The sequence below is a fragment of the Arvicanthis niloticus genome, chromosome 27 (assembly GCF_011762505.2).
Source record: "Arvicanthis niloticus isolate mArvNil1 chromosome 27, mArvNil1.pat.X, whole genome shotgun sequence".
Lineage (NCBI taxonomy): Eukaryota > Metazoa > Chordata > Mammalia > Rodentia > Muridae > Arvicanthis > Arvicanthis niloticus.
Window position 1 is genome coordinate 17,387,995 of NC_133435.1, and position 20,415 is coordinate 17,408,409.

At 44.7% G+C, this 20,415-nt stretch overlaps 1 protein-coding gene across 2 annotated transcripts in view; it reads right to left on the reverse strand.

Moving 5' to 3' along the window:
* Nucleotides 1-20,415, reverse strand: part of Myzap (myocardial zonula adherens protein) — an 88,648-nt gene that overhangs the window by 63,271 nt on the left and 4,962 nt on the right. For both annotated transcript variants that reach the window (XM_076926237.1, XM_076926238.1), the window contains exon 2: nucleotides 12,875-12,961. In XM_076926237.1, coding sequence (XP_076782352.1) covers nucleotides 12,875-12,961 — 87 coding nt within the window. The remainder of the gene's footprint in view (nucleotides 1-12,874; nucleotides 12,962-20,415) is intronic.

Genomic DNA, 20,415 nt, shown 5'->3' on the forward strand with positions numbered 1-20,415 from the left:
TCATGACAAATTGTTAACAGTGATCACCTCTGAGGAGAGAACCGAGAAATGGGTAGATGCCAGCGAACAAAGGGGCAGTATTTGAGAGGTGGCTTTGTTTTGTTTTTACCATGAGGACTTTTAAAGAAAGGAGGGAACACAAGCACTGTTTTCCACTATTCTATACAAACTCAGGAAATGATGAGATACGAGGTCTGTGGCTGGTCTCTGGTTTCCCGTAACAGCTTGTACGTATGTCCCAGGCACCAGATCCCATGGGCACTGCTGCTACCCTTGAAATTTGTCAGTTTCAAGGTCTGGGCTGCTAAATGGTTCCTGGTGGAGTAACACACTGGCATTAAGATATCCCCCAATTTGGTAAACACGCTAATTAGAAAAAGGAAAACCTCCAACGAGACTCCCCACAGACCAGGGAAACAGAAGCTGTTCTAGCCCTGGACCCTGCCCAGTTCCTGAAAAACAGGCTGCTAAGGACACAAGGCTCTGATGAGACACACAGCACAGCAGAGCCCAGAGATCTGGTGGCCTGACAACACAGAGGATCCCACCACCTGGGAGATGAGGCCAATACCCGTGATAGAGTCAGGTCTGCAATCCCAGCACTCAGGAGTCTGAGGCAGGGGGATTGCCATGAGTTTGAGACTAATAGGTACTGCATAGTGAGATCCTTTTCCTAATTAGCCTGCTTAGGCTACAGAGTGAACCACCAATTCAATATAGAAAAGGATTTATATATGTTGAAAGATACCTAAGATACACTGAGTGAAAAAGGATACATTTTACATTCTACATTCCTGTTTTTGTTTTAAGAATGTGTGCAGAATTCACTAAGGACATACAATCCAAACCTTTGGTGACAATCCCCTCAGAGGCAACAGGATACCATTTTTTTCCTTTGTGTTCATTTGTACTCTGGCCTGTTGCTGTTGTTATTGCTGAATCATTTTTATGTAAACTTTTTTTTTAAGATTTATTTTGGGAGTGGACATGAAGTCCTGCCCCTGGTCGAAGCTATTAGCATTTGATAACTGCTGAGAGCCAGTTTTCTTTAAGGGTGTGATAAGTCCACCACACTCCTGGGGGCAGCCCCACACCCAAGAATATTTGGACAGCACAAACTGGACTGGATTGTTTTTTATAAAGGAGAACAGCATGCAGTTGGGTGGAGAGTGAAGTGGGGGTGGGCAGGGGAGAAGTGGGGGGGAGAGGGATGCATGACACATGGTGTAAGAGTTTCAAAAAGTTAATAAAGTATTAAAGATTTATTTGTAATTATCTGTACATGTGCGCATCTCTATAGGGGTATGTGTGCATGTGAGCACAGGTGTCCACAGAACCTGAAAGAGGGTGTCCGATCCCCTGGATACAACTGCAGGCAGTCCTGGGCCACCCTGTAGATGCTGGGCGCTGAGCTCAGGCTCCCTTGCAAGAGCGGAACACGTTCTTATCCACTAGGCCTTCTCTCCAGACCCCCTTTATTTCAATTTTCAAATGGAAACTAAAAGTAAAAATGATTAAAATATCATAAATAAAGGACTTCCAGAAAAAGGGCCTGGTCACAACAGGACTAGCTGCATGATGCTCCAGGATAGCAGCATGGAGTTCCTCGGAGGAAGATGCTGGCCCACAGAGGAAAAGGCCAGAAGAGCATGTGTGAAGAAAGCTATGGCAGAAAGCATGTGCTGTCCAGTGGGTTTTTTACGGTACTTCCTTTAGTCCCCACAACTCGACTGTGTAAATGTTGGTTCATCTGGGGTGAGCATTCAGGCTGCTGTCTCTGTCTTTCCAAACGTGATCTTGTCCAACCACACTGCCTCCAAGCCAGTGAAGAGTCAGCAGGGACTTGGACTTTAGATGGCTATGTGGCATCCCAGAGTTTCTAGGAGCCAGGAAAGCCAGGAGCCCAGCCCTCGAGTGCCAGAACCATTGGGAAGAGTCAGGCCAGAGATAGGGCTCCTCTCCAGTGCCCTGCCCCACCTCCATCCATCCTCATGATCCTCCTTCTGTTCTTCTACCAACTCCTTATTGCCTCATGCCATTCACAAGACTCTTCCCTCTGACACACGGCTAGACTGAAATGTCTCATCCTCCAGAGTGACTTCCTTGACCCTTCAGAACTGTTAGGCTTCCTCATGCCCATTCTCCCCATGATGACAGCCATGAATGAGTGACTGTGGGTATCCTTAGGATAAGAGGCCTGCTCCCCTGGCAGCTACCAGTCCCAAGATGTCCACATCTCATCTGCCTTCTTTCTCAGCAGCCGGCAGTGATGGACAGATTGTGACTCTCAGCAAATATTTACTGACTGGAGCTCTAGAGGCTAGAAGAGGCTCTGGGGAATCACCTCAAACAAGCAAATACAGTCTCGCTGACGGAAACGCCCTTTGTTCCTTAGCGCAAGGAACAAACAGGAGCCCGGAGCCTCAACCACAACATGAAACACAAAAACTTCCCAGAGCAGCAGATGGGGCCATCATGTTTAGAAAATAACAACACGTTCAAGGTTCAAAATACAAGAGAACACAGAAAAAAAAAAAAAAAAACGAAGAGCTAATAGGTTCACAAATGCTTATAGTTCATTTTTCCCCTCCTCTTAAAATATCGCTAAAATGAGTATTACTTTTCGACATGATAAAAGCATTGTGGTAATATTAAAAGGTGGTGTTTATCTCTGAGAAAAGCATATTGAAGTATTCATGACATATTCACTTCCTTATGCAGGTGAAGGAAGTGGACAGGATGCAGACTAGATGAGGCAGCCCTGACCATGGGTGGAGGGTTGGCGAAGCAGCAGCAAAGGCTAGGAGGACAGATTTCTTTGGTGTGAGTGTCAAACTCTCCACCGTTAAAAGGTTATTTGAAGCTTTAGAATGCTGCTTTGCATCTTTTTTAAAAAATCAAGTTTTAAATTATATATGGAGGCCGGCAAGCTGGCTCAGCTGGGAAGATGCTTGCTACTTGGCCTGAAATCCTGAGTTTTCCTGGAATCCACATGGGGGAAGGAAATAATGGGCTCCTGCAACTTGTCCTCTGACCTCTAACTCAGGCGTCATCGAACAGAGAGGGAGAGAAAGACGATGGAGACACAAAGAGAATGTGTGTGTGTAAAGTAGCTGCAGAAAACGAAACACCTAATATGTGTTTGGGGCTGGAGACACGGCACAGTGGTTAAGAACACACACTACTCTGATAGAGGACCCGAGTTACATTCTCAGCACCCACCCACATGGGGCAGCTCATCCCCACCTGTATCTTCAGCTCTAGAGAACTGGATGCCCTCTTCTGATCCCAAGAGCACCTGTCTCCATGTGAACACACACACACACACACACTCACAAACCTTTAAGTCAAATCTTTAAAAAAAAAGAGTATGTATATACCAGACCTATTATTAATGTTATGAACCTATTATGAATATGATCTATTATGAATGTTATATTATGGAAATATTATGAATATGGACAATGCCAGGCAAACCTCCTTGAAAAACTAAAGCCCCATAAGTGTTGAGATGAAAAGAAAGTTCTCACAAAATTTTATAAACCCCACATAAAACGGATCAGGATTAAGAGCAGGTGCAGACAGCAAGACACATGTGATCCGTGACTTGCCGTGAATACTCACAGCTCAGAACCTACCTAGGCTCTGGCTACAGCTGTTTCCCCTGGGCTGGAAAAAGATGAGAAGCCACAAAAAGTAACCCCATCCAAAATTCTGTAAAACAGCCTGAGGAATTCACTGGCCATTGGATTAGTTAGGCTAGTGACAGGGAACTAGATTTTTGTCACCTCATCAATTAGAGTATGTGATCTGACACTATAACAAACTCCACAAAAGCAGGGAGTATGCCTAGTATTTTACCAGCTGCCTGCATCTCAACACCCAGCATAGACAGACATTCAGTAAACTTGGGGAGGATGGCATGTGTGTACATACGTGTGTTCATATGTTGGCATGTGCACATGTGGGTGTAGGTCAGTGTGTGTGTGTGTGTGTGTGTGTGTGTGTGCACATACACATGTAGAGGCCCAAGAGGACCACCTCAGGTGTCAACCTCAAGAATAATATTCCCTCCTTTGAGACACTGCTCTGACATTGTTTTATATAAGTGTATCAATGTGAACAGAGAGTTCCACAGTTGGGGAGGGGGAAGGGGTGAATACTCTTGTGTTCTAGAAGAGGAACCTGGGTGCCTTCAAGAGGGCTTGGGATAGGAGCCCTGCAGGAGCCCTGCAGAGGTTAGTGAAGGATCCAGGACCAGAACCTCAGGCCTCTTTGTTGAGAGGCAGACACAGCCCCTGAACACTGTCACAGAGGCGGCCCAGCCCCAGCTGCAGCCGTGAATCATGGCAGTACACCCACTCACCTGGCAACAGCCAGGATGTTGTATAAACAGGCTCTCCGAGGGCAAGAACCAGCAGGCTTGCTCATCCAGACTTTTAAAGGAAAAGGGCTATAAAATCTGCTGGCGAGGGTTTCCTCCCCTGACACACTACGGGCTCCAGAAGCCCTGGACTCTGTACCCACACACAAACACACATCTCTCCCTCACTTAGGTTCTCAGAGTCTCAAAACAGAGCAACTAAAGGTCACTTAAGGATATATAATGTCCTTCCTATGTGTTAGTAGCTCCTCATAGCATCATCTCTTCTAGCTAGTCTATTAATATGCACAAGATTTTGCTCATGATGAAGATCACAGAATCAGATCCAACCAGATCCAAGAATATGCAGCTACATTCTGGTTCAACATGATAGATCTGTCATAGCTAGTATTCTCTCTCTCTCTCTCTCTCTCTCTCTCTCTCTCTCTCTCTCTCTCTGTGTGTGTGTATCTGTGTGTGTGTGTGTGTTCACACACAGGATTACAGATTTGGGCAGAAATATGGGTACAGACCTCCAGAGAGTTACAGAGTTCTTTGAAAATGACAGATGACAGTATTTAATTTCAAAATGATTTACTACCAATTTTATTCCTAAAGTTTAGCCATATTTAAAAACATTACACATCAATCAATTCTTCCAAATGAAATCTGTGATCATAAGAAACCATCATCCCTTCTTCCACTTTATTATGTTCTATATACAAATAAAAGGCCGGAGGCTGTGGTTCATACACCTGTAATCCCAATCCTCGGGAGGTAGGGAGAAGAGGATCAGGAGTTCAAAGCCAGCCTCAGCTACATGAAACAAACAAAAAGAGGAGCAAACAAACAAAAAGCAAAAAGAAAACAAATTCCAATCTATCTGAGTTGCACAAGTTAAAAAAACTTGCCATGGGTTGAACTGTGTCACTTCCCAAGTTAAAATATATTGGTGTCTTAACTGCTAGTAACTCAAAATCTGACCTTACTTAGAGATGGGACCAACTTAAAATGGGGTCGTTAAAGTGGGTGTAACTCCATTATCTCCAGGGTCTTACAAAAGGAGGGAATTTGGACAGACATGGATGTGCACACAAGAAGGGCTCCATCTGTGAGGACAGTGATTACGCAGCCACAAGACACTGACCAGAACCACCAGACTTTGGATGAATTTAAAGAAGGGCTCTGTCTCAGAGCCTCCACGGGGAATGTGGGCCTGCCTCCATCCCAGGCCTCTAGTCCTCAGAACTAGGCAACAACAAAATTCTATTGTTCAGTCCATGTAATCTACAGTGTTACTATGGCAACTTCTGAAATTGATCGTCACTGAACACCTACTGTGTGTAGAGAGCAAGGCTCTACAGGGACAGGATAGTCAATGCCTTCTTCCTCTGTGTGTTTCTATGCTAACTCAATGTCATTTTCACACCCAAACATTTACAGAAACACGTATCCATTCCTACGGCACTTCTTTGCTAAGAATGCTACAGGTAAAACAAGAAGGGTAGGCGGGGACCTAGAGCTTGAGGGAGGCATGGTTAGGGAAGCATAGGACAGACAGGAAAGGTCTCAATGGAGAAGCGAACCATTTATTGAACCATTTATTGAGGGGCAGGATGTCTGGGTAAATAGAGACAGACAGCTAAGAAGACACTGCAAGTGTGAGAAAGAACCTTAGCAGGGGTTCTGAGGAGAGAGGATATGCCAGGTACACAAGAAATAAAGAGATTGGGTTTAGGTGGGTGAAGCCCATGAGGGTGAGTTGGCAGGGCCCAACCAGTGATGTCACACAGAAGCAGAATCACAATACCAGCACATGGACTCAGGAGAGATAGTATCACCATCTTTCACCTTCTATCCTCATAGATCAGGTCATGCCTCCCTAGAACACACAGGCCAGATGCTAAGGAGAACATTCACTATCTATCTATCTATCTATCTATCTATCTATCTATCTATCTATCTATCTATGGTTTTTTAAGATAGGGTTTCTCAGTGTAGCCCTGGCTGTCCTAGAACTCACTCTGTAGACCAGGCAGGCTTGGAACTCACAGAGATTCACCTGCCTCTGCCTCCTGAGTGCTGGGATTAAAGACATGCACCCCCACCACCTGGCTTACTTAATTTTTAAAAGTGTTCATGTTCATATACTGGGGAGGCAAACACATATGTGTGCAGAGGCCAGAGAATGAATGATCTTCTGTGTCACCCTCAAGAACATGTCTACTATCTTTGAGAAAAGTTTTACTATTGACCTGGAGCTCACCAATTAAGCTGGCCTGGCTGGCCAGCAAACTCCAGGGACCTGCCTGTCTCTGCCTCCCCAGCACCGTGATTACAAGTCTATATCTCCATGCGCGGTACTTTTACTTGAGTGCTAAGGTTGCATCTGCTCTAGGGTTAGGAAGCTTCTCCAATACACACCATTATCCCACAGCACTAGGAAAAGTACTGACTACTGAACTTGCCTTGGGCATCTTCCCAGCACACTCCCATGCAACAGGGCAAAATGTGCCCTCTTCGATACTTCTCAGCTGTGAGGAATTCCTCTCTACGATGAACAGAGAACAGATAGACAAATAGCCAGCGGGCAGTGGGTCCATGTATGGCCAGCTGCCCACTGGCATCTGCTGTGCCAATGTCAGTGACTAAGGCCCTGCTGTCCTCAGGCAGCTGCAGCTCTAATAGCCAGGAAATCCTCTGGGAAGTTTCATGTCATTAGAAGTCAGTCAGGTCATTTGATATCTTCAGACTTCCGTATCCTATCCAGCCCCAATCCCTGGCTTGACAAACCATGGATTCACCTTCAAAGGAACCAAAATCATTGAGCTATGAAGATCATGCAGCACCTTGGGCACCTTGCAATTTTGTGGCTCCCAGGGAGGGGCAGACACATTCAACCACATCAGAAGAAGTAGTTCCTCCAGGAACCCTGGTTGGTATATGAACTCTGCTCCCAGTGACTCAAGCCTAAGAATCCAGCCAGGACATAATGTCAGAATCACTATCTTCCCAGCTGCCACTAGAACCTTTGGGTGCTGCCACCACCCAAGAGTTTCAGTCCTGGGGAAACAGCCAGCCTCACCCTGCTCTCTACCCCAGTTCTTCTGCAGTGAGTCAACAGATTGTTACAGACACTTAGGGCCTCATCACAACTGAGCCCCATGCAGGGAGCATCAAGGTGCAAAGCTGAATTCCTCTGAGCCTGATTGTTTCTAAGTGCGCGCGCGTGCGTGCGTGCGTGTCTGTGTGTGTGTGTGTGCGTGCATGTGTTTTCAAAGAAATTAAGAAGGTCGGAAATTATATTCTTGGAAAGGCTAATGTTGAGGTTTTTTTTTTTTTTAAGCCATTAATCTTAGCATCCCGGCTTTGTCAACTGACAAATTGCTCCTAATAGTAACATTTGTGAAGGCTGGGGCTCTTCTAATCTTCTCAGTGGTGTCTCAGAAGAGCAGCCACTTTGCCCAGGGAAATGTTAGGAAGTATCTCTTAGGAGAAAAGGTAAATAAAATTAAAAGCCTATACTTGGACTTAGAGTGGGTGATAAAACTTAGCCCAAAGGGTTTGACTTATACCATCTTTCTGATGACTTAGGCAGTTGGAAATTATACCGCTGAAAGAGTGGCCTGCCCTTTCCCTAGTCCAATAGCTTACATCACTTTTATGTGACTCAATTCTGAAACAGGAGTATTCCCTTGTATGTCTTCCTCCTTTATTGGCTATAATCTCCTAGCAAGGATCCTTTCTGTAAGTCTAGAGCTATTCCATGGCTTCTCAAGGGTATAGAATCTGGTTTCTTTCATTTATCATTTCCTTTAAATGTTTAACTATTTATTTAATGCATATGTATGTGTATGTATGTGCAGAAGTGTACACATGCCTTGATGTACATGTTAAGGAAAAAAGGACACTTTGAGGAATCAGGTCATCTCCTACCACATAGGTTCTTGGGATCAAACTCAGGCTGTCAGGCTTTGTGGAGGTCGTTACCAGCTGGACCATCTCACCAATCCTCTCCACCCTCTACCCCGTGGACTCCTGTAAAAGACAGCTCTCTGCTGACTGTTCAGAATGTACGTGTTATTTTCATTTAATTGTAATCAATATGGAGTTGAGATTATTGTGGTGAAATATACAACAGGTATATTCTCTCATAAACTTTTTCTCCCCAAATGGATTATTTCCCACTGATTGATTGTTATAAAAATCCTCTGACTTCTGGTGCAAGTTAAGCAATATGCACCTGACCTCCGATAAAATGATACTGTCGATGTGTCCTCAGCAGTTTGCATAAAACTGTGTGTAATTTTCATTTTAACTTTTGACACTTTTTCTTTCTGTAAATTTAAGTAATACCTGATGTTTAGTTACAGTAAAAGAAAACAAATGTCATTGCCTTAACAAATTTGGAAAACATTCTTTCAAGACAAAAGACGGGCACATAACTTGAGTATGATCCACAGCTAAGCACTCCAGCTCTTTCTTGGGGGAATGTTTGGTTCTTCTGTGAGAACACCCACTCCGAGGTGCCTTCCCCCATTGCTGGTCTCAGAAACACCTCATCCCCGATTACTCTACCATGTATATGGACACAGCCACCATGCCTTGGTCCCGTCACTCAGTCTAGACTTTGCTTCTTCCTCAAACTTTCTCAGTGAGAGTAAGGGCACAAAGGGAAGGAGATGATATCCCCTTAACAAGAGGACCCCACTCAATGCTTGTCATCACAGGATCCCAGCAGCTGAAGCCTCGCTGCCCCTTGGTGTTATCAGCTTTGGCATTTTGATGGTTAACATTAGCTGTCAATTTGACAGGATTTAGGATCACCTAGGACATCAAGTACTAGGTACACCTGTGAAGGAGCTTCTAGATTAGGTAAACTGAGGTAAAAATCCCCATCCCAACTGTGTATGACACCATCTCATGGGCTGAATAAAGAGGAGAAAGCAGGGTGAGTGCAGTTTCGTCTCTTCTTCCTGCCTGCTGATGCACTGTGACCAGCTGCCTCAGGTTCCTGCTGCCATGGCTTCTGCTCCACCATGTGCTGTACCCTCAAACCACTGGCCCAAGAAAACACTTCCCTCCTCAAGATCTTTTTGTTAGTTTGCCACAGTAATGAAAAAAGTTATGAAAGTAGCTACCAAGCATTTATGTTCATAGCTATGGTGAGGCTGAAAGAAATCTTCAATTATATTTCACATACATAAAACCAAAATTCATTCAATAGCTAACATATGGCTCCTATGCTAAGTTTGATAAGTATATCAATATGTCTATTACAAATTTGGGGGGGGGATCTAACCAAAGTTCGCTCATAACATTTCACGCTTGGTGTCTATCTTTCCCACAGAAATTCATCTTGTTTTTAATATCATCAAATTCATGGGAGGGATTCAGGCCAATTGTCTTGTACAATGTCCTGCATTTTAGACCTTTACGTGTCCTTGTCATTAACTCAGTTACACAATTTAGCCTGGAGATTACACAGGTATTGTGTGTACTTCTTAATCAATCACTTCACATCGGAAGTCCCCTAACAGGGCTGTCACCTGCTGGTTATGATGGGTTGGGTCACCTGGTTGAAACTTTACTCTGCTTTAAGGTCTGCTGTTCCTTTAGAGGCTATACTTTTAAGACCATGTGAATGTCCTATTCAGTGATAATGTCTAACTAGTGTCTTAGCCATTGATGGGTCTATCTGGAAATTCCAGACATTTTCTTGATTAATTAGTGTTCCATAACAAGCCCTTCCCCTTCCCTTTGTGCCTCTCTGGTTGTCACAAGTGTTGTGGCTTTTTATTATTATTCAATATATCATAATCCTTGAAGGTTGAATGTCTTTTATCTCAAAATCCTTGGGACCAGAAGAGCTTCAGATGTTGGAGTTTACATTGGGTTGAGAATATTTATACAGACTTTACCAGTTAGGCATATATATCTACCAAAATTCAAACTCCAGAATGTCCCCAAATCCAACTCATAAAGAGGCTCATAAGATTGGGGCTATTCAGCTAGGCACTAGTGGTGCATACCTTTAATCTCAGCACTCAAGAGGCAGAGGAAAGTGGATCTGTGAATTAGAGGTTAGCCTGATCTACAAAGTGAATTCCAGGACAGCCAGGGATGTTACACAGAGAAACGATGCAAAAGGCTGGGGCTATTTAACTTGTACACATTTCTGGTCTTTTTGCTGTTCAAGCTATGTCCGTTTTAACCAGAAAGAGATGTTAGGACTGGAGAGATGACTCAGTGGTTAAAAGCATCTTCTGCTTTTCTAAAGGACCCAGGTTAGATTCCCAACACCCACACTGCATCTCACAACCGTTTGTAACTCCAGTTCCAGGGATCTGACACTGGCTTCTGGCCTCCATGGACCATGTGTGTGGTACACAGACATACATACAGACAAAACACACATACACATAAAATAAATATTTAACAAAAATAAAATCAGTCCCTAAAGCCTTGGCTAGGCCCTTACTGTTGCTACTTGGATTTCCAGACCCAGGTATTTCAGGTCTAGCTTGTCCTCCCCACCTCCTGGAACGTTCTTCCTGGTGCTGTTGGTGAGACACTTCCTCTCCTTTGGAGCAGGTCAGAGAGTTTCCATTCTCTCACAGCTCTCTGGCTGTAACTCCATCTTCCTTCCTCCCTACTTCCTCTGCCTATCCCTTGCCATTTTCATCAGCTCTGGTACCTTGTTGTCTTTGGTAGAAAGTGAAGAAGAGGGAGCTGGGGAGATGGCTCAGTTGGTAAAGGACTTACTGCACAATCATGAGGATCTGAGTTTGGGTCAGCAACCACATTAAACAAACAAACAAACAAACAAACAAAACAGGGGTAAGAGGGAAGAGAGAGAAAAATCCTGGTCGGTATGACAAATTGGTAAGCTTTGGGTTCAGTGAGAGACCCTAATATCAAGAAATAAGGCCAGGTATAATAGTACATGCCTTTAATCCCAGTACACAGGAGCCAGAAGCAGGCAAGATCTTTGTGAGTTTGAGGCCAGATCGTTCTACATAGTGAGTTCCAGGACAGTCATAGACCCTATCTGAAAAAGAAAAGAGTAGGCTACAGTGACGGCTCACCTGTTGCTCTTGTAGGAGACCCTAGTGCCATTCCCAGCACCCACAATGGTGGCTCACAACCATATACAACTTAAGTTCCAAAATCTTCTTCTGACTCTGAGGGCCCCAGGTGCACATGTGTTGCCCATATACACGCAGGCAAAAAAAAGTCTTATGTGTAAAATAAAGCTTGAAAAAAGATGAAGAAGAGGAGAGAGACAGAGGTAGACAGAAAGAGAGACAGACTGACAAACAGAATAAATACGTCGGAAAGCAACTGAGAAAGACACTCAATGTTTACTTCTGGCCACTGAAGGCACACATGGACATACATGGACGGACACACACATGTAAACACACACAAAACAAGTGAGGAGAAGAATGTCACGGGAAAAGAACCACAGATACGGACAATAAAACCTGGGACAGTATCGGCCTCTTACCAGTCTACAAGAGGCTTCCTTGTTTATAGTTCATTGCTGATTAAGTCAAAAGTGAAGGTTGTACTTCAAGAAGTCACAATCTCATGAAATTTATAACCTATTATTTCATTTTATGTTCATCTAAACTGTCCACCAGAAGGCCTGCCCAATCTCTGGCATGCCCATCGCTTTCTCCCACGCTGTCCCTCCAGAAAGCATGGCATTATTTTGTTTTCTTTCATTCTCAGCCCACTGGAATATAAGCTGCGTGGGTGACAGCCATTGCCTTGTTTACTGCTGTGCTCACCACTGGAGTCCTAGTGGGTGAAATTTCACAGGTGCCAGTCATTGCTTAGGAATGAGAAAAATGGTGTCCCCTGGCACACAGGTGGAGAGGTAAGCAGGCCCGCCCATTTATTTGTTAAGCCTAAACTTCTGCTATCTGCCAGAGTCACTTAGTAGCATTGATATGTTCCCAGATGGGAATACACGGGACACAACATCCCCATGGTTTGTTTATATACCCGTCCTGCCTGAAAAACTGCAAGTCCCTCTAAAGCTAAGGTAAGGTCATGCTTATCCATACGGTGCCATCACTCTGTTCAGACATGACACAAAATGCTTGCAGAAGTCTCTGATATCCAGCCAAAAGCATGCGCAGCTGCCCGCTGGGCTCTTCCTGACAGCTGGAGCCAGGCCTCCAACCTGTTGCTCCAGTCCCAGCAATTCACAAAAGGCCCTTTGACTCCACCGCATGGGCCATTCCAGGAAAAACCACTTTCCCTGCCACAGCACCTGTCGCTAAGTCTAGTGTCCCCCCAAGCCAGGAGGCTACACAGGGTCACAGTGTTCCCTAGGAAACAAGGGCTGGGACCCAAGCTGCACAGGCAGCTGGGAGAGCAGTGTGGAAGGCTGAGGGCCTTTCAGCAGCAGCAGCAGCCAACACACAACGTGGTGAGGGATGGAGAAGAACACATTATCGTACAAGCCCAGCCACAGGCCCTGGCTCAGAGATGGCTCACCTGATCTTTCCTCTCAATCTTCTTTTCTGTTTGCTGCGGCACTGGATTTTCAGGAGGCACAGTCAGCCGTAGTCTGCAGACATTTGCCTAAAAGAGGTGGAGAGGGAAGCCCAATTAGGATAAGTGTTGGGCACAGAAAGAGTCAGGGGCCCTGGGCTTGCCCTCTGCCTGTATAACAGGAGCTTGTACCATCCTGATCACACTGGAAGGAGACCAACGTGCTAAGACCAGCATGGCCTGGCACAAGGGCCCACTAGCATCCAGCAACAGCCTGCTGCTCAAAAAAGGAGCTGTTAAATAACCTCAGAAATTTCAAACTTTTAAAAATGGCTCAAATTTCGTAACAAAAGGCATAAAATTGTCTCATTCCACACATCAAAGCCAAAATTCCACTGGAGAGATAGAAGCCAAAATCCATAATGCAGTTACCTATTGTCTAAATTCTAAATTGTCTAGATTTCCCCTCACCTAGATTTCCAGTGAGGGGTAGGAGGTATTTCTACTTCTCTAACCTATGTATTTAACTTCCCTACAACAGACATGGAAATGTTAATCACAAGGTTTTTAGTCCAGATACAGTGTGTACACAGGTGTGCGTGCCACGGCATGCAGGTGGCAAGGCAGAGGACAGGTCTGTAAAATCAGTTTTCCCTTTTCACCTCTATGTGGGTCCTGGAGGTCAAAGTCAGGTCACTGGGCCTGTGTGGCAGCTGCCTTTACCTGCTGCCATCTCATCTGCCCAATCACAGCTTCCACAAAGTGTCTCTAGTCATATTCATTATTCTCAGTAAGTAGACGTGATTTAAATGTCTATGGCCAGATGGAGGAGCCAAGTACATACTATGTACAACAGAGCATTGCCCAGCCCTTGGAGAGGAAGGTGATTCTGATACATTGTATCACGAATGAACCTTGAAGACATACTACCTGAAATAAGGCAAACAAATGAGAGCAAAGCAACTCTTCCGTATGATGTGTCTAGACCAGTCACACTCGCCAAGACAGGGAGTAGAGGGTGCTGCCAGGAGCTAAGGAGGACAGAAAACGGGGAGCTGGCATTTGCTGGGTGTGACTTTCAGTTTGGGAAGATGGGAGAATTGACACTGGCAATGGAGCCACAGTGCTACCCTTGATGCACTCAAAGTCACCAACCTGTACCCTCAAAAATAGCTAGGGCAAGAAACGTAACGTTCTAAGTAGTTTAGAATTGAAAGGAAAAGAAGAAGAAAAAGGCAAAGCTGTTTCCTGTTTGCTGAAAAGTAAAAGAGACATAGCAATAAAGGCCAGGGGACCAAAAGTTTAATTGCCAAGGTAATAACATCGGAGTTTCATTAGCTACATAGCGAGCACCTGTCACTGCCCTCTGAGGCTCTCCTGTCAGGTTCTCAAAGCCTAGATAAAGATCGCTGAAATACTGGAATAAAGGCTAGGCATAGTGGTGCACACCTTTAATCCCAGCACTTGGGAAGCAGAGGCAGGCGGGTCCCTGTGAATTCGAGGCCAACCTAGTCTACATAGTGAGTTCTAGGACAGCCAGGGCTACATAGTGAGACCCTGTCTGTCTCAAAATCAAACAAAATATAATACATACAGACACACACACATAGACACACATATTTATACATATACACCCATACATATATATACATTCACATATACATGCATACATATATGTATACATACATGAATAAAGGTTCCCAAGCAGTTTTTAAAAGGCCAGCACTGGGAGTATGTCTTACTGGTTTTAGCACACAGGAGGCCCTATGTTCAAACTCAGGACTGCAAAGCCAAGCCAATCCAATGAGAGAAAAACTAAACTGCACTGTTCCTCTTAAAATTAAACACAGAAGAAGCATTGAAACTACAGCTTGTATGATTTGAGTCTGGTGACAGTGGGGAATCCCGAGCACCACCATGCCTGGTTTATGTAGTGCTGGGGCTGGAACCCAGGACCTTGTGTACGGTAGAGGCAAGCTTTGTCAACTTGAGGGTCTTTACAGAGGCAATCAAGTAAAAATGAGATCACAGAAGTAATCCTTAACCAAAACAAAGGGTAAACTTATACAAGTAGGAAGTCAGAGACAGATGTACAAGGAGAATACCTCCTGGCCTTTACAGTGTTCACTGCATTCAGGTTTGGTGGTGCTGGTCCACAACCCCAGCTACTTGAGAGGCAGAGGCAAGAGTGTGGCAAGCTGAAGGACTGTCTGGGCACAAGTGTGTTCAAAGCCAGCTTGAACAACTTAGTAAGACCCTGCTCCAAACCCCGCCAGGCTGGCCATGGTAGCATATGCCTTCAATCCCAGCATCCAGAGGATAGAGGCAGGGGAATCTTTGTGAATTCAAGACCAGCCTTGTCTACAGAGCAAGTTGCAGGACAGCCAGGATTACTTACTGAGACCCTGTCTTTAAAAAAACCAAAAAGTAATTACCTAACATACACAATGCCCTGGTTTTTGTTTATGGCTGTCTCCAACCTGGTTCTTTAAATATATGAAGTGTCAAGGTACCTCTCTATCCTTACATTCTACTGGACTAGCTTCATTTCCCAGTGACCTCAGGATGCAGCTGGCCTGACAGCCAGGGCTATCTTTGTTCTGGCCAGCTTTACAGCAAGCAACCAGTGCTCACAGCCAGACAGGCTGGCCAAGAGGAGAGCTATCCATTCTACCAGATAGCTTTCTTTCTGGATGGGCAGCAGCTCTAATGAAAAACTGGGAGTCACCTATGAAGAAAGGCAACCTTCTGACTGTAGGCCACTCCACCCAGCTAAAACCAGACTGGCATTTACAAACATTAAAGCGTAAGCCACACCAGGTAGACCATGCAAATCAATGATTCTCAGTAACCATTTCTGTTGGGCTGAATTTGATCCATGGCATATCTGTTGGCAGGAGAAAGGAAGTGTTTCTAATGCACCACATCCCATATATACATGAGGATGCACACACATCTATATGAACTCACATTCACAAATACACATATGCACACAGGATCTAACATCCACTGGCTATGTGGCCATGGGAAATTTATTTTTTGAATTTTTAAGTGTAAGATGAGATTAAAAGGAAGACATCCCTCTATAGATGTTAAGGTTGATCATGTGTGTGTGTCTGTATACATGCACACATTTATGTATAAAAGTATGAATGCATGCATGCCATACTCATGTGTAAGTCAGAGAACAATCTCAGATGTCAGCCCTTGCTGTGCCAGACCAGGCAGCAGGTTTTCTGAAGCTACTTGCACTAAGCCTCTTCAAAGACTATATATCCATGCAAAAAGTTAGGATGAGGTCACATAACTCAACCATGAGGCCCTTAGTGCTAGCACAGTACGATGACATGTTTGCGGCAGAGCATCTTGGGAATTCTATGGATCCAGACTCAGATCCTCACACTTGCTCAGCAAATGCTTTGCTGGCTGCGTGGCCTCCCCGGCCCTGGTAAAGTATTTTTATTAATAGCTAGATAGTATCACTGTGTTCTCAACCTATGCTCCAAAACAAAACAAGTCCGCTTGGCTTCCTGACCCTCGTTTCCATGGAAACTAGTTGGTCAATGGAATTTGCGGCATTAGCAGGTAAACAATGCCTTCTCACTGGCTGGTGGGTCCTAGAAGGGCATTTCCTGATGGCCATAATTTTCAGGAAAAAAGACTTTATGCATTAATCCACCCACAAGCGAGATGGCCCTTCACCACGGTTGCACCCACTCTCCACTGGCCGTCCCCGAACTCTAACATTCCTCACACAGTTCCCACAGTTGGCAGCTACACCATGACCACTGGGATGGGCTGTCTGAGCCATGCCTACCAAGACATGCACAAAGTCAACAGTAAACAGGGCACATGAAAAAAAGCCTGCAAGATAAAAGATTTGGCTTCAAAGCCTTTTGGCTGTTGCAGCAATGCCTGAGGCTACATACTCAGGTCCTATCCAAAGCATCTGCTCTCATCAATAAAGGGCTTTGATGGAAATATTAAAGAGCCCAGCTATTCTTAATAGATACTGACCCACTATTGATGGTACACAAGCAACTTAATCCCAGCTTGGAGCAGGATCACACACCTCCCTAGCAAACATCGAGTTGCTACGATAAAAGAAGGTTGTTTGCTGGGCAGTGGTGGCACACAACTTTAATCACAGCACTCGGGAGGCAGAGGCAGGTGGATTTCTCTGAGTTTGAGCCCAGCCTGATCTACAAAGTAAGTTCCAGGACAGCCAAGGCTATACGGACAGATTGTCTCAAAAACAAAACAAAACAAAAAATAGAAAGAAAAAAAAAGTTGCTGAACAAAATGTTAAGACTAACTCCATTTTGCTTTTAAACGCACCCTTATAATTCATGTAGATTTAAAGGGGAGAAATACACTCTTAATTAAGGAACCACAGCTGTTAATGTTGTTTATCATTTAAAAAAATGTTTGTGGGTGGGCTGTGGATTTCTGTGTTGCTTGCAACTGTTTCAAGTAGTTTCTAAATTAAAATAATAATGGAGCTAGTGTGGTGGCTCATTGATTAAAAGCATTTTTCCCCAGTCAAGAAGACCAAAGCTCAGTTCCTAGCAGCAGCCATGAAACGAGCTGGGCATTCCATCCATGCCTGTAACCTGGCTCAGAGGGGGATGGAGACAATTTGCTGTTGCTGAAGCTATCCAATTTAGGATGAATTAGCACTCCCTCCACACATATTCCCTTTTACCTTTTATTATTGGTATTACTATAAGTGTGTGTGTATCTATATGCACTCTTGTACATAAATGAGGAAGTCAGAAGAGAATGTGCATCTGGTGATTGCAGCATAGCTGACAACATATGGGCCCCAGATTTGAGGAGAGATTCTGCCTCAAAGACACAGGTGGAAGGTAAGAGAAGGGCACCGGGTGCACACTCTCTTCTGACCTCCTCATTTATGTACAAGAGTGCACACACACACACACATACACACACACAATTATAGTAATACCAATAAGGAACATTAAAAGAGAGTATGTGTGGAGGGGTTGCTAATTCTTCCAAAGTTCAATAGCTTCAGCAACAACAAATGAAGTGTGCTGGAGGCCTAGGAGGTATTCTGAATTCCTGATAAAAGCTCTGGTAAGGAGCATGACCTCTGAACCCTTCGCACTGGGGTGACTAGGCAGAGTGCACCTCCCTCTATCCATCTTCCAGAGGCAGAATCTCCCCTGAGTAACATCGACCCAACATGGCTTATCTCAGCATTTTATGATGCTAATTACTATGGCTTCCTGAAACTCCCAACTCCCAGGGTTTTCCCAGGCTAAACAGTGCTCAAAAGTAGTTAGCACAGTTTATACCCAGGTACCCTCTCAGCAGTGGGCTCTGCCCTTGAAGTCTGAACAATGTGGAGAACTGCAGCTCACACATCATTGCTGTCTCACTGTCTCACGGCGTGCTCCATTCTTTGATGGCCGTGTTCCTATGACTTGTAAAGCACTTTTTAAAGAACAGAATGGGACAAAGAAGCTGCTGTACCCCCAGATGCTTGTAAGCTATTAACATGTTCAAACAAGGCTACATAAAACAATGGTAGGCACAGGCAACTCATGGTACTGAGAGGCACAACTCATGGTACTGAGAGGCAGGGTAGCGTGGAGGTTAAAGCATGGAGTCTGCATTTCTTGGGTTATAATACTGGTTTTGACACTAGCTATGAAACTTTGGAAAGTGGCTTCATCCTCAATGCTTCAGTTGCCTTAGTTGTAAAACAACTTTCTCTTTCAAGTGTGAAGGCTAATTTAGCTGACATGTTAAGAGCTTTGAGCAGTCTCTGGCTCATGTTAGGAATTCTGTAAATTTCTTATTATTGGGTTAAAGGAAGGAGAACCTTAATCTTAACTGGAAGTGGGACTATATGAGAAAGGCACCATCTAGAAGTGATGCCATGTGAGCTGGGTATAAAAGGATAGTGTGGTCCTTCTGAGTGAGGTCTGTGGGTCTGGGAAATTCATCACTAACCATCATTGAACAACAGACATCTCCCAGGCAAGATATTTCAAGATAGCTCAGGTACAGCTCAATGTTGACATGTCCAGAGAGTGACATGTTACATACAACCTGAGTTGTTTAGTTAGCAGGTGAGATGAGACTAACACTGAAATATGAGTTCAACAATTCATCTGAATAATGAAGTTTCTCCTAATACCCCCTGCACTACAAAATGATAGAAGGGAAGATACAGGTTGAGATCAGGCAAGCATTTTACCAGGATGGCTTTCCAGGGCCTAGCAGGGAATCAATGTGGTTGGATTTGTCTGAGAGAGTGAACTCAAAGAAGACCTTACCTGAAATACCCTAGGGATTCTCCCAGTCTTCAAAGCCACCCTCCTGGGAGGAAGGCAAGGGAGAAACAGCTAGCATTCAGGTCTGCTTCACACAGAAAAAGGTACAATCAAGCCTCTGTTTATAGCTCAGGACACTGAAGAACTCTGGGGCTCTCTGTGACCCCTTTTGTGGAGGCAGAGATCTTTATCTAAAGACACGATGGGGCTTCACCCATCTTTCTATTCTCAGCTTCTGAAACTGGGGTTTACACAAGGGGGAAGGGAAATCTATCTCAGGGGGTGGAAAAGATGACCCAGGGTGGTAACAGGAGTTTGTTAATCAGTTTGCAAATTGGATTTCCCTAAGGAAATAAACCAAATGCATTTATGTCTCCCTCAGATCGGGTCCACTCCCACTGTGGAGCCCTGCCAAGCTGCCCTTCAAAACACCAGGTGTGGCCTTTGTGGGTGTGGCTGGAGGACGGACCACCCTTCCCTGCTCAACACAAAAGTATCCAACCTCTGGAACCTGCATGCCAGGCCAAGTGAGAATGGAACACACACCATCTAGATAAGGATTGTTGTGACCCTGAACTTCTAGCTTCATTATCTATATCAAGGTGGGGTCAACGTTTTTATATTAAAGGGCTAGATAAAAACTATTCAGACTCTGTAGGCCATGGTGAAATCCATTCTTAGCTCAGAGACATTCAAAATCAGAGCAGGCCAGATCTGCTGAGGAGTAGCACCGGCCTCCACTCTCACCACGGGAATGGGCCTTTCTTCCCACGTCAGGGCTGCAGCCTCACAAAATCTCCCAAGAGGAAGGCAGGGTCTCCCTTGCTCTCTTAACTCTCTCTGGATCACTTCTGTACTCACTACAGAATGTGCCCAAATGCTAAGATCTGAGAAGAAAGCGTAAGTCTACAGATTCATACAAAGATCCCGCTATAACCAGCAGTGCTTTGACCCCTGCCCAACCCATCACCTTGATGGCCATCTACAAGGCCCACGGGATCTTGCTGGCTGAGCCAGAATAGCTGCCCTTCCAAGAACTCTGCAACACTTAGGAGAAACACTCTCATTTTCAGCTGTACTCACAATCACATGGGATACTCCCCCAATAAACACAGATACCAGTCCATGATTTCAACCTATGTCCCATATGGTTCAAAGCCTGATTGGCTTTAAGCTGCCTGGTAACGCTATGTAGAACCAAGGTTGAGAATCACCGACTTAACCCAATAAATGAATGAA